This window comes from Oryzias melastigma, linkage group LG11 (assembly GCF_002922805.2).
Source record: "Oryzias melastigma strain HK-1 linkage group LG11, ASM292280v2, whole genome shotgun sequence".
Classification (NCBI taxonomy): domain Eukaryota; kingdom Metazoa; phylum Chordata; class Actinopteri; order Beloniformes; family Adrianichthyidae; genus Oryzias; species Oryzias melastigma.
Window position 1 is genome coordinate 21788304 of NC_050522.1, and position 12661 is coordinate 21800964.

General features: G+C 36.4%; 1 protein-coding gene across 1 annotated transcript in view; it reads right to left on the reverse strand.

The window, feature by feature from the left end:
• Nucleotides 1-5612: 5612 nt before the first annotated feature.
• Nucleotides 5613-12661, reverse strand: part of LOC112162504 (oxidized low-density lipoprotein receptor 1) — an 11067-nt gene continuing 4018 nt past the window's right edge. Inside the window, exons 4-9 of the mRNA XM_024298279.2 lie at nt 11550-11603; nt 9654-9716; nt 7888-7941; nt 7611-7753; nt 5930-6048; nt 5613-5757 (exon numbers count right to left, since the gene is read on the reverse strand). Coding sequence (XP_024154047.1) covers nt 5634-5757; nt 5930-6048; nt 7611-7753; nt 7888-7941; nt 9654-9716; nt 11550-11603 — 557 coding nt within the window. The 3' untranslated portion in view covers nt 5613-5633. The remainder of the gene's footprint in view (nt 5758-5929; nt 6049-7610; nt 7754-7887; nt 7942-9653; nt 9717-11549; nt 11604-12661) is intronic.

Here is a 12661-nt window from a genome sequence, read left to right on the forward strand (position 1 = left end):
AGGCATGAAGCCCAATGAGGCAAATTGAATTTGTGATATTGGGCTATATAAATAAAATTGAATTGAATTGAATTGAATTGAATTAAAGCATAAAAATGCATCACCTCCAGTTTCTGCTTTTTTCCTGCTTAATATATATAAAATGTGATAAAATATCAAATAAGAAAAAAATATATAAATTCTTCAAAAAGTATAAATTAAATCTCTCGCCATCCACATAGAAAATGTTATTTTTTCTTGTTCTCTAAGTTTTTGTACTTTAAGTCCTCTTGGTGCCTGTAGTATTCAGAGTACTTGGGCATTAAACCCAAAACTGGAGGAGTGGCTACAGCAGACCGTGAAAGACCAAAATACCACACAGGAAGCTGCCAGTCCTCTGGTAGAGGACCTGAACTTGAGAAACTACCTACAGAGGTATTTATACATGCATAAACACATACATTAACTATATATAACTTCATATACAGTCTCATACACGTGTGAATGATGCCATTATAGCTCTTCTTAATCATGGACATATTTGCAGGGCGACAGTAGCTCAGGCAGTTTAACGGGTCGGCCAATGATCGAAGGATAGGCAGTTTGATGTGCCAAGTGTCGTTGTGTCCTTGGGCAAGACACTTAACCCTACTTGCCTCCAGTGTGTCTCCACTGGTGTGTGAATGCGTATGAATGACCTGGTGATGGTCAGAGGGGCTGTAGGTGCGTACTGGCAGCCACGCCACTGTCAGCCTGCCCCAGGGCAGCTGTGGCTACAGTAGTAGCTTACCATCACCAAGTATGAATGAGGTGTGAATGAATAATGGATACACAATGTAAGCGCTTTGAGCGTCTGGAAAAGTGCAGATAAATCTAATCTGTTATTATTGCATTTATAAATACATTCCACATGACATATTTAATCTAATAAATATTAAGTTGGTGAAAGAAAACGTTAATAAATTCCTTGAAAAGGAGTAGGAGGAAGTGAACTTCTATCATCCTCTCTAATGTTGTTGCTCATTTGCTCCTCCTCCTTTGACATGTCATCAGTGCAGTTTTAGCAGCTTTCAGAATGACAGAAGTTAAAAAAAAATGCAAGAAGTTGTGTTTTTTCTCATTTCAAAAGGGCCATTCATTCCTCACTATAAACAACTCAAAATCAGTATTTTGATCCATTCATGGATTTCTGCATCAATGCAAAATCAAAGACAGGGTAAAAGACCACATTTGAAGACCACATTTTAATGAGTTTCCGTGTCTCATCGTTGTGGTTTTGTGGTGTTATTTTAAAGAGAATTCTGTTGAAACTACAATAGAGCTTTCACCGCAGCAGCTCGCGCGCACCGCGGAGGAGACACAGTAAAGCGAGTTATTCATTTTCCAGTGGTGTTAAAATAAATGTTATAACAATTGTTTCCTTCTGGATAACATGACAATCTAATGCTCTACATTTGTCCGCGGCTCACCGATCACCTCACTCTCGGTTCGTTTCATATTCAGACTGAGGAATCTCAGAGTAAACCGAAGTTCAGTCCGATTGGAAACGAAGCGAGACTACATTTAAAAAATGGGTCAGGGAGTGGTTCCTGGTACAGGAAGGTAGTTATCTCCTGCCACAGCTCCGTGGAGAAGGTGGGTGTGTTTTAGTTGTAGTCTGGGGGCGGAGCTTGCAGCACAGTTTCTTCCTGGAGGGAGTTGTTGGCAACGATCTTACATGGGAACGTTTCCAACCGCTCGTCTTCGTGGGTATTGGAGGGGCTGCTGCAGACAGCGCAGGTTTTTAGAGGATTCCGCTCTCTTTGGGGTCCAGATGACTCCAACCACATATTGATGTGTGATTCCTTCAATAACAAATTTGGACAGGATTTTATGTCTGCCACGGACATTAGTGAAACTTAAAAATCAATGATAAATAAAAAAAAGTTCTGTTCAAATACTTCAATGAATGCTGTTGTTATAAAAATTTTCTGTCGTCTTTGAAAAGATTTTACAAACAGGCTCAGTCATAAAGAATAAGCAGCAAAGTAAAAGAAAAAAACTCTTACAGTTTTAAAATTGTTGAACCATTTCCCTTCAGATTTATGTGATGACCGTTCAACAAACAGACCAATCCAGGATTCTTCGTTTAATTTCAATTTAGAAAAGAAAATGTAATATTTTAATACATGCTCTTAGATTGATTGCATTCATACATAAAAGTTCAAAGAAAAGAAAATGAATACATAGCTTGAAATACCATCAACCTTTTGCAACCAAGCATGCTCAACCTCAGACTGAAATAAACAATAATTCTCGAGCAAAAACAACAAGTTAAGACCTGCAGAGCAGCAACAGTCTAAACTAAAGAAGAAATTCTGAGAATTTTGCTTTTAGTTCCTTGCTTATTCAAAGAATGCTGACACAAATGTTTGTCACATTTTGTTTGTTCTGTGAAACTTGAAAGAATTAGAATTTTTTGTAGAATGAATGCTTTGTTATTAAATGGAACTGATCAGTCAGTTTATTGGTCTGTTTAGTTATCTTTTTGAAACTTGACAGCGTTTGCTTTAATTTTCAGCTACGTTTGTTCGGCAAGGCAAGAGCTTTATATCTGTCAGACGTGTGAATTCTCTGAGGACCAGAGAACATCAGTACCAGAGACTGAGAATTTGTTTGACCATCTTAACTTAATTTCCAGCTTCCAATTTTACAAAAATTCTCTGAAATGAATACCAGGTTTAAACAAGTTAAATGAACAAAATAAATAAAGCTGTTGAGTTGGTTGTGGCAGTACCAAGTGATGGCAACATTAGGAAGTAGGAACAGAAGAAAAAAGGAGAAACAGGTGAGGTAGTCCATCCCCCCCGCTGACCTTCATCTGCTTGATGAAGAAGTGAGTGACCAAAAACACTTTCTTGTAAAATGAATCAATTTGTTTAAAAGTTGGATCGTACAGAGCTCTGGGTTGCCAAGCAACGATACATGGACAAACAACTCTTACATGTTGTTCCTCATTTGCTACCCAAATAAGTAAAGCTTTCTGTGAATGGTAGATTTTGATCATTGACCTTGATTGGGGTCTGAGAGGAAATGTTTAAGGTCAGAATCTCTGACTTTTTCTGGTTAATTTTGAGACCGACTTGGGATCCAAATCGACTCAACCGGTCAGTCTTGTCCTGCATGTGTTGGTGAATATGAGAGAGCAATGCCAGATCATCAGCAAAGTCTAGATCCTCCAGGGTGGAGAAAAGTGTCCATCTAATGCCAGTTGGCCCTTTTTCGGTCGTGCTGCGCATCACCCAGTCTATCACCAGGTTATAGAGAAGACCTGACATCACAAATGAGACCAGAATGGTTTAAATCGTCTGACTTGGTGCTGCTACAACTCTGCAGATAAAATGTGCATCTGCAGCACTTAGCGATGGACCTGGAAGTTCTTACTGACTTGAGTAAGACCAGAGTGGAACAAGCTTTTAAACAGCACAGACCTTGTCATTTCAGAGTTTTCCTAGTTATGTTAAACATGGTGATTGTGGTATTAAAAAAAAAAAAGAAAACACATGCCCTTGCTCCCATCAAAGAGCATATCAACTTAGAAATCAAAGACCACAGTTCTGATTATAACTATTCAGATGTCTTATGAATGGAAAAAAAAAAAAAAACGGGGAGAAGTTCATGAGGTGATGTATGCAAATCAGTAATGGTGAACAACTAATGATTACAAAATATTTGAGAGTTGAGATACTTTAGTGACTGATGAAAATGATTGGTTATAAATTTTGGTTTAAAAGTTGCAATTTTGGACCCAAACGGAGGAACAAATATAAGATGATTTTTCTTCCTATGTGTTTATTCTGCCAGCATAGCAAGTGTAAATTCTAAGTTCACAGTGTGTGAAATGGCAAATAATGAAAATGATCCTGAACCAAAACTAAGTATGAAGTGCACATTTTTATGATCCCACCTGTATTGATGCTACAGGCGGCATTAGCATGCACTCAGCAAGGGACTAGAACTTGTGTGAGGACACACAACGACAGCATCACTAGTATATCATGCAAGTTCATGCAACTTCCATTTGCCTCACAAATATTTCACTTACCACACAAACAATTACAGCTGAGTCTAAGGAGAATTTAATACATTTTTGAAAGTAATACAGAAACCAAAAACAGAAAGACAAACGACACAAAATCTGAAAAAAAGTACAGAAAAACATAATTTAGACATTTGTGTAAATCAGTTTCTTATTTTCAGTATAAAAGGGAACTGTTATCTTTTTTTTCCAAGGAACATATTTGTGCTCCTGCTTGGTTTACTTGCTGTTTGCCTTTTTGTCACATGTCTTGCGTGAACAAAATAAAATAAAATAATACAAAATATAAAATCTAAAGATAATGAAAAATGTTCAGGAGTTCAGGAGAATTGTCGTATGTTCTTTTAACCAAAGCATCCAATTCAAATGAACTATTTATTGATCATTTAATTGCTGTGGCATACTTTTCTTTTTACCTGAGGAACAAATACAGCTAAATACATTTTTTGGTAGAACAAACACTTTTGGCTTCAGGTAAGTTACATTATTTCTGTTTCTGAGAAATGATGTGAGACGCCATCTTGAGACGAGATGTAAAGAAAATTAAGCTCAAAACTGTATTTCTGAGGATTTTTTATTTAAATTGTTGTTAATCAGAGCAGATGAAAAAAACTACCATTTGTAAAACAGTAATAAACAGTTAGACGTCAATGACCCCTAAATCCTGTACAACCTTTACAATGTGTAAAGACAACATGCAACAGCGTCACACATCCGTTATAGTTGGGTTCAACTTCCCTTATCCTTAATAATACTTCAGGACTCAGATCCACTTACCACACACACAACAATAATATGTTCCATGGCGTCCTTTGAGGTGGCCGTATAACTGTAAAGCAGACCTGGACTCACTGTAAGAGACGGCCCCTCCTCTTCATGAACCTCCACGAGCCCGGACAACCCAAAAACCTGCAGCACCGTACAGGTCAACCTCCATATGGGTTCATGTGATTCAGGCTTTAGAATCTGACTTTCAGAGCTGCAGTTCATTCATCTTTGAGATTTATTTTAGTTATAAATAAATAAATAATAAGCAGGTTTGCCAAAGAAAAATCAGTAAAAAAAAATAATATTTTTTTAAATAACACAATGATCCAAACCAAAAGCAGGAGTTTATTAAGACAAAAGACACTTTTCCATCATAAACTCTTTTAATACGAAATCTAAAACATAAGAAAATGTTTACAAATATTTACTTCTCTTTCAATATTTACATTTCAGTTACCTTTGTGGTAGCTGTTTGTTATTTGCTATAGACTACCGTCCCCTCAGTGTTTAGTCAATAACCAAACCTGAGTCTGAACTGCTGCTCTAAGTTACCTTGTTTTTATGTCATTTTTTAGTTTTATGTTTATCTGAGTAATTTTTTAACTGATATTTTAAATGTAATAAAATAGTTGTGGAGATGAAAATTTTATTTCTCTGAACAATTCACAAAAAACTAAAAGTACAACCTTCCATCAAGCAATGACTTGACAAGCAAAGAAATGAAACAAAAATAAAAAAATATTTTTGCAATTCAATTACTAAACAGTTAAATGAAAGCACAATTCAGTAACAAGAAAGATCTGGAATTTTATTTCTCACATATCCAGTTTTTGTTGGTTGAATAGTTCTGTACTTTCCATTTCCCTTCAGTACTTAACACAGGAAAGTCGTAGTAGTTCTTTGGATCTTTAGGAAAAGTCTCATCCCAGAACCTGTAATAAAACATTCTGTTTACTTCTGGTCAAATGTCTGTTCATAAAATGATATGAATTATAATGTTACAAACATTTTCTGTATTTTCTTTGAACAAACTTCACACTTTTACAATCAGGTTCAGTTATAAAGAATTATTCTGGTAATGTTGTAAAAGAAACAAATTCTTACGTTTCTGTCAGCGGTGATCCATCCAACCATTCCCATTTCCATTCAGATTTCTGTAGTGACCATTCAACATACAGACCAATCCAGGATTCTTTATTTGGATTCATTTTAGAAACAAACTCCTAGTAAACAAAAAAATGATGTTCTTTCTTAATACATGCTCTCTGTGTCGGTTTCTTTCAGACAAAATTTCCAATAAAAAAATGTAATAAAAAGTGTAACCTTTTAGGGATTCATCTGTTTTTGATAATTGTCCTAAAATCTGAGAAAATGTTCTTCTGAAGAACAAAATATGAATTTCTTTGATGCAAATGTCCATGTTTTCTTACTGTTCTGCTTCAGGGCTAACAGTCCATTTCTAATGAATCACTGTTGAACTGATTTGTGGTTGAACAACTAAGGTCTAGAACAAGTGATTTTACTGCTGTATCTCAACATGGATTTGAAATGCTGGTGAAGAACAAACATGAAATGTGAGTTTGTGAGGAGAATTTCAGCTGGAATCCATCAGCATCCAGACAACAGCAGCACACATACAGGTGGAGAATACAAGACACGAGAAGCTGGAAGTAACTTGTGTGAACAAGGACTCGAAGAACATCATCAAAGTCATCTGCTCCTTTGTGGAAAAAGCTTCAAAACACGACTCAGTTTAGAGCTTGAAAATATAACTCTGACTTGTAATCATTATTACTGTGCTCCCCCCTGAGAAGCTGACCCTTTGTTTGAAATAACGTCTGTGAAGTATGTCCAAGGTCCCAAAGATGTTCTTTTAGGAATGTTATTAAAATAAGACGTCTCACCTCGGAGGAGATTTAGTTTATTCCTTTTTCATTTATTCAACATTTTGTTCTGTTTTGCTTTTTACTTCTGTCTATTTTTTTTTATGACATCATTGAAATGTGTCTGACAACCATTTTTTCCCTTTATTTTAAATTTCTTTCTTAACCTCTTCTTGTTTTTTCTTTATTTTCACAGTTAATTTGTTAAGTTTCAGTTAATTTGCCATTGAATCCAACATTTTTCTGCCAACTGGACAGATGGGTGGATGACCCAGAATGTTTACTTTTCATGTATTTTAAGGTAATCTGTTTTCAGTGGATCCTCTTTTTATTCTTTGCTTTTTACCCAATTTTGATCCATTTTCTGTGGTTGTCCCGATAGGGGAGCCTAGAACAAGCTGAGAAAACAGTTCACAACGTGTAATTCTCTTATTCAGTGGGATTTCTGACTTTGACCTCATCAAAGTGTAGTGCAGAAATCTTGTCTAATACATCCACTGAACAGTCGTTGTGCATGAAACCACTTTTGGTTGGAATTCTCAAACTATGAGATATTCCCACTCACACACACAGTCACACACGGCGGTTTCCACCCCGTCCAGCAAATGACGTCTTTCTTCAGATAAGCTCCAGACAGCTCTCTGTTTAGGTCTTTTAGAGTCCCCAGAGACTCACATTAGTGCTTCAGGCAACCTAATGTCAGCGTCTATCTTTATTTTTCAATTAGCGCCCCGAGCAGCTAATTTTAGGCCTTTTATCTCTTTTGAGGATCCACTAACTAGTGACCCTCATCCTCACGAACAACCAGATCATCTCAGCACAGCGCAGCAGCCTTCACATGCAGGTTAATGAGATGAAAATTAAAAGTTAGATTTAAGAATATATACATTCAACACACTCACCTGTTCCTCTTTGCTGTTGATGACCAGCAGATCAGCTCCTACAAACTGACAGAAACTCCTGCTGTCGGGCCAAGTTCTCTCCTCAGTGGATTTATAGTAGCAGCTGCTTCCAAATTTCATCCATAATTCAGGATACTGTTTACCTTAAGGAGTGAATGCAAAAATACTGAAGTTTAAATTGGTATTTTCTACTGAAACTTAATACTGTACCAGTTTTAAAAAGTTAAAAAAAGATGTAAGTAAACATCAAAGTAAACTGATAAAGTTCTTTTTTCACCTTCACTCTTGTTTTTCAGCACTTTTGTTTCATCCAAAAGAGTTTTGTTGATGACTGAAAGACAATAGAAATCCATTTATTATTGATTAGCTCTTAAATGAACGATCCTATAGTCTTCAACAGCAAGTTTCACTTTTAGGGAGGTTGATCATGTTGCAGAGATGCAGAAGGTTAGGAAAGTTTTATTCATGATTTAATTAAGATCAAAAAGTAGATTTTGGAATGTATAGATCATTTAAGTGTTTATAATGTTCATTCCTCACTATAAACTCCCACAGTATTTTGATCCGTACATGAATTTCTGAGTATTCCTCTAAAAACCTGCACTCTGAGCACCAGCCCCTTCTAACCAACAAAAAGAAATGGGGTCACATGAGCTGATGTAGACAAGTGACCCCCCCCCCCCAGCTACCCCAGCTAGCACAAACAAATTTTCTCCGCAAAGCTAACAGCAATCAGCAAACACTTTTTAATTTTAAATACACCATGCCATATATCTTTAAATTGTGTCGTGTCTCCAATATCCACCGTGTCTAACAGATGTTTGTTGCTTTAGACGGCGGTCTCTAATAGTGGCTGGACTGATGTAAGAAACCCCAGATCCATGCACAGTCCTGCAGACTCTGGGTGTCTGTGTTTTTTTTGTTGTGAGTCAGTGTACAATGATCAAGAAACACTTATTTGATTTAGAGTTTAAACTTTGTGCAGTGGCATAGGCCAAAGAACATTCTGGATGGAAACTACGGATGGAAAGCTCTAACAATGCTCACTCTTCTGTTGTACCATTAATGTTATCTTGGGGGTGTGAGGGGCTGTAAGCTAGCAGGAGAGCATGTGAACAGATGGATGATGGGAAGTGGTTGGCCTTACTCCACACCAACGGACTATGTTCTAGAAAACCACAATTTTTTTTTGTTGTTTGTTTTATTTTAGCTGAAAATTTGCATTATCCTCTCTAAAAACCACTGGGAACACTTTTGAAATAGATCACAAGATTGTCAGAGTGGAACATTAAGCAGGAAGTTAACCTCAAGTTGTCAGGATAACTTCCTCCACAGGTTGGATTTCAGCAAACTTTAACTGTAGCCATTTCAAGAGGATCTATGCTGGAAAATGGTTAAAAACAAGAGTTGAAATGAAAGGAAAAGAGGTCAGGTATTGTTGTTTGTTTTTTCTTGATCATCAGCTCCTTGACTGGGAGAATCAGATATTTTGCAGCCGCACTTTGACTAGTGTCAATTTTAAATTGCATAATATTGATGATAGTTTTGCTTCTGATCAAATAAATCAGGAAATCTTAAAGGAAAAACCAGCATTATCGTGACGGAATCTAAGACATAAGATGAATAAACTTTTAATTTAATTTAACTTTCTTCTGGCTCTCAGCCAGAAGAAAGTTCAAATTTGGTGATCTCCACTTTCTACAACTGGTAGTGTTGTAGCAAATACAGAAGAAACAGATTTTCAATAGAGAAGAATTAATTGCTGCTAGTCTAATGTCAAACACTTTAAGTCTAGAATTCAGCTCAAGGAGGGAGCAGCTGGAGACTGAAGATGGATTTTCACCACATTTTATGTGAATCACAGAAGAACAGAAGTTTTAAACAGTGACAGGAAACCTCTATCTCTTTAAAATAACTTTCTTTATATTTCCTCAATTAAAACATGTTTATTCCAGCTTGCTTGAAATAAAAAAAAAACATTAATAATTAGGAAAAAATAAAATTATACAATTATAAAATAGTGATGTTTTTCATTGTTCTCACCATCAAACTTGTTATTCTGATCCTTCAGGTTCTTCAGTAGATTGCTCATGTTGACTGCCATGTCTGGAAAATTGCATTAATTGGTTGAAATAAAACACACAAATGAATAATTTCAAGTTTAAATTTCAATAAAAGATCTTTTTAAATTAGAAAACAAAAGCTCAGAACAAAATTCTTCTTTTGAAAAAATGTAAGTCTGCACAATAAATAATTATAAAGTAGATACAGTTGGGAGCATTTTAACTGCAAAGTGAGGGTGAAGTATTTCTCCTCCCATGAACCTTTGGCTGGAAATTTGCATTACCATCTCTAAAAAAACACTGGGAACACTTTTAATATAGATCTCAAGATGGTCAGAGTGCAACATTAAGCAGGAAGCGTACTTTGACTAGACTCAATTTTAAAGCTGGCATTGGATAATATGGATGATAGTTTTGCTTCTGATCAAATAAATGAGGAAAAAATAAAAAATTAGAGCTGTCAGGCAATTAAATTTTTTTATCGCGATTAATCTCATTTTGTCCATAGTTAACTCCCAATGAATCGCAAATTAATATGTGGCCTTTTTTTAAGGAAAAACGGGATACTCTGTGGATAGTTTGACAGTCTGTTACTGCCGCCGCGTTCTCTGGCTGCAGCTCGATGCAGCGACGTGTCCAGCGGAGCTCACGCCATGAATATGCCGGCAGACAGACCGCTATGCTGGGGCTGGATCACGCTTAAACCTCCAGAACATTTAAAACGTCCCCCGGTGCGCTTGCTGTTCGGAGCGTCGGGGGTCCGCAGCTCTCGGGACGCGGTACCACCAGACGTGGTACTGGACGCGAACCGGAGCCGGGTTAGGGTGCAGGAGCTCTACACGTCCTGGCGCCGGGCCGGTTCTAGCTAGCAGCTCGATGGTTGGAGACCTGACCGTGATCTAGTGAGAGCAGCCGGTGAGTTAGAGGGCGATGAGGGACGCCTGCGCGCGTGGTGTGGAAAGGCACTATGCGAAAATCCGTGATCAATGCGTCAAAAAAATTGTCGGCGTCAAGCACATGTCAGATTAATGCGTAATTAACGTGACAAATCTGACAGCCCTAGAAAAAAATAAAGGAAAAAACAGAATTATAGCGACAGAATCCAAGACTGATGATAAATAAACTTTAAATTTAGCCAATTTGAGTGGCTATAAGCAAGGAAAAAAAGGACAGAAAGATCAAGTTTGTTGATCACCACTTCCTATTTCTTTTAGTCTTGTAGCAAATAAAGAAGAAACAGATTTTCAAGACCATCAAAGTAGTTGCTGCCAGCACGATGACAGTGTTAAAGAGTGACAGAAAACTGATAATATATATATATTTTTAAAGTCCTCGCTTTTTATAAATGTATTACCCAGAAAGCATTCTTATAATACACATGTCCAAGTCAAGGGCTGGGGGCTGGATCCGGCCCTCCAGATCATTTTCTTTTATTGGTATTAATGGCCTGATGTTATCTTGCGCTTATTTCTAACTTGTAGAATTTTGACACAATATATATTTTTATGGAGAGTAAAATATTAAAAATGATTTAAGGTTTAAGTTGATTTCATCTAGAATAATATTCCTGTCGGTTTTTACTTATAGTAATCTTAAAAAGTTATGCTTTTAAAGTTTTAAAAAGGTAATTTTATTCTGTTCATTAATTGTTTCTCCTGTTCGGCCCGTGAACTAAGGTGTGTTTTGGAATTTGGCCCCCTGTGAGATTGAGTTTGACTCTCCTGTTTAAATATATCCCTTAAAGTTTCAATTTCTCTATATTTCCTTAATTAAAACATGTTTATCCCAGCTTGCATAAAATAAAAAAACACATTAGAAATTAGGTGAAATCAGGTAATAAAGTAGTGATGGTTCCAGTGGTTTTTATTTTTCTCACCTTCTAACTGCTCCTTCAGGTCCTTCTCTAGATTGTTGATGTTGACTGCCATATCTGGAAGATTGTATTATTGGTTAAAATAAAAGCACATAAACACAGAGTAAATTCAAGTTAACATTTTTATTTAAGGTCAAATGTCAGTAAAAGTTCAGTAGAACAATTCTACTTTTGAAAAAATACAAGTCTGCATATTGCACATTGTAGAGTTATTATAGTGTGGAGTATTTTTAACTACAAAGTGAGGGTGAAGTATTTCTCCTCCCATGAACCACCTTGACTCAGGTGTGTTCATCAGTACACCTGTCTGTCATCAGCTGATTGTGAGAAAAGAGGAGACTAAACGTTCCTGATGACATCATCTCTAATCTGTCTTTTTGGGTGGGATCCATGTTGTGATACTTTGTTAATCCAATAAATAATAAATGAGAATTGTGTTACTTAAATCATTCAGTTGTTAACATTAAGTTATTTTGATCAATCTCTCTTTGTGAAGAGACACAACAATTTCCAACAATCTGGATATGGAAACATAACTTCATAAACAACAGCGGCGCCAAAAAACATGACCAAAAACCAGCTGTGCGACCATGAACAGCTCAGATATCAGTTTTTATATACCCTGTTTTTGAAAGATGACATGGAAAGTAATGTGCATTGTGTAAAACTACAAATTTTTATTTTAAATTTTAAAAGTGTCAATGTTTATATGGGTAGTCGGGGTCACTGTAACACCACTGTGTGAATGGACTGTTTCCTTATGACGCCACAGTGGAACAAAGATCATTGTGAGAAGAGATTATCACTCTTTTCAAATCCCCAAAACACAAGCAGACGACAGATAAAATGCATTTTGATATCACACCCTAGCATGCCACTGTCTAAATAAATGTAAAAATTTGGCGATCACCACTTTAATTTGCTTATCGAGAGACCACTTTCTATAAATGTTTGTTTTTAAGCAAATACAGAAGAAACACGTTTTTAATAAAGAAACACATCAAAGTAGTTGCTGTATGCATGGATCTAACACTTTGCTCAGACACAATGAGATTTGACATTTAAAGGGTTAGTAATGGGGTTGTGGGTCATTTTCGGTGTTAACTGTATTTCGC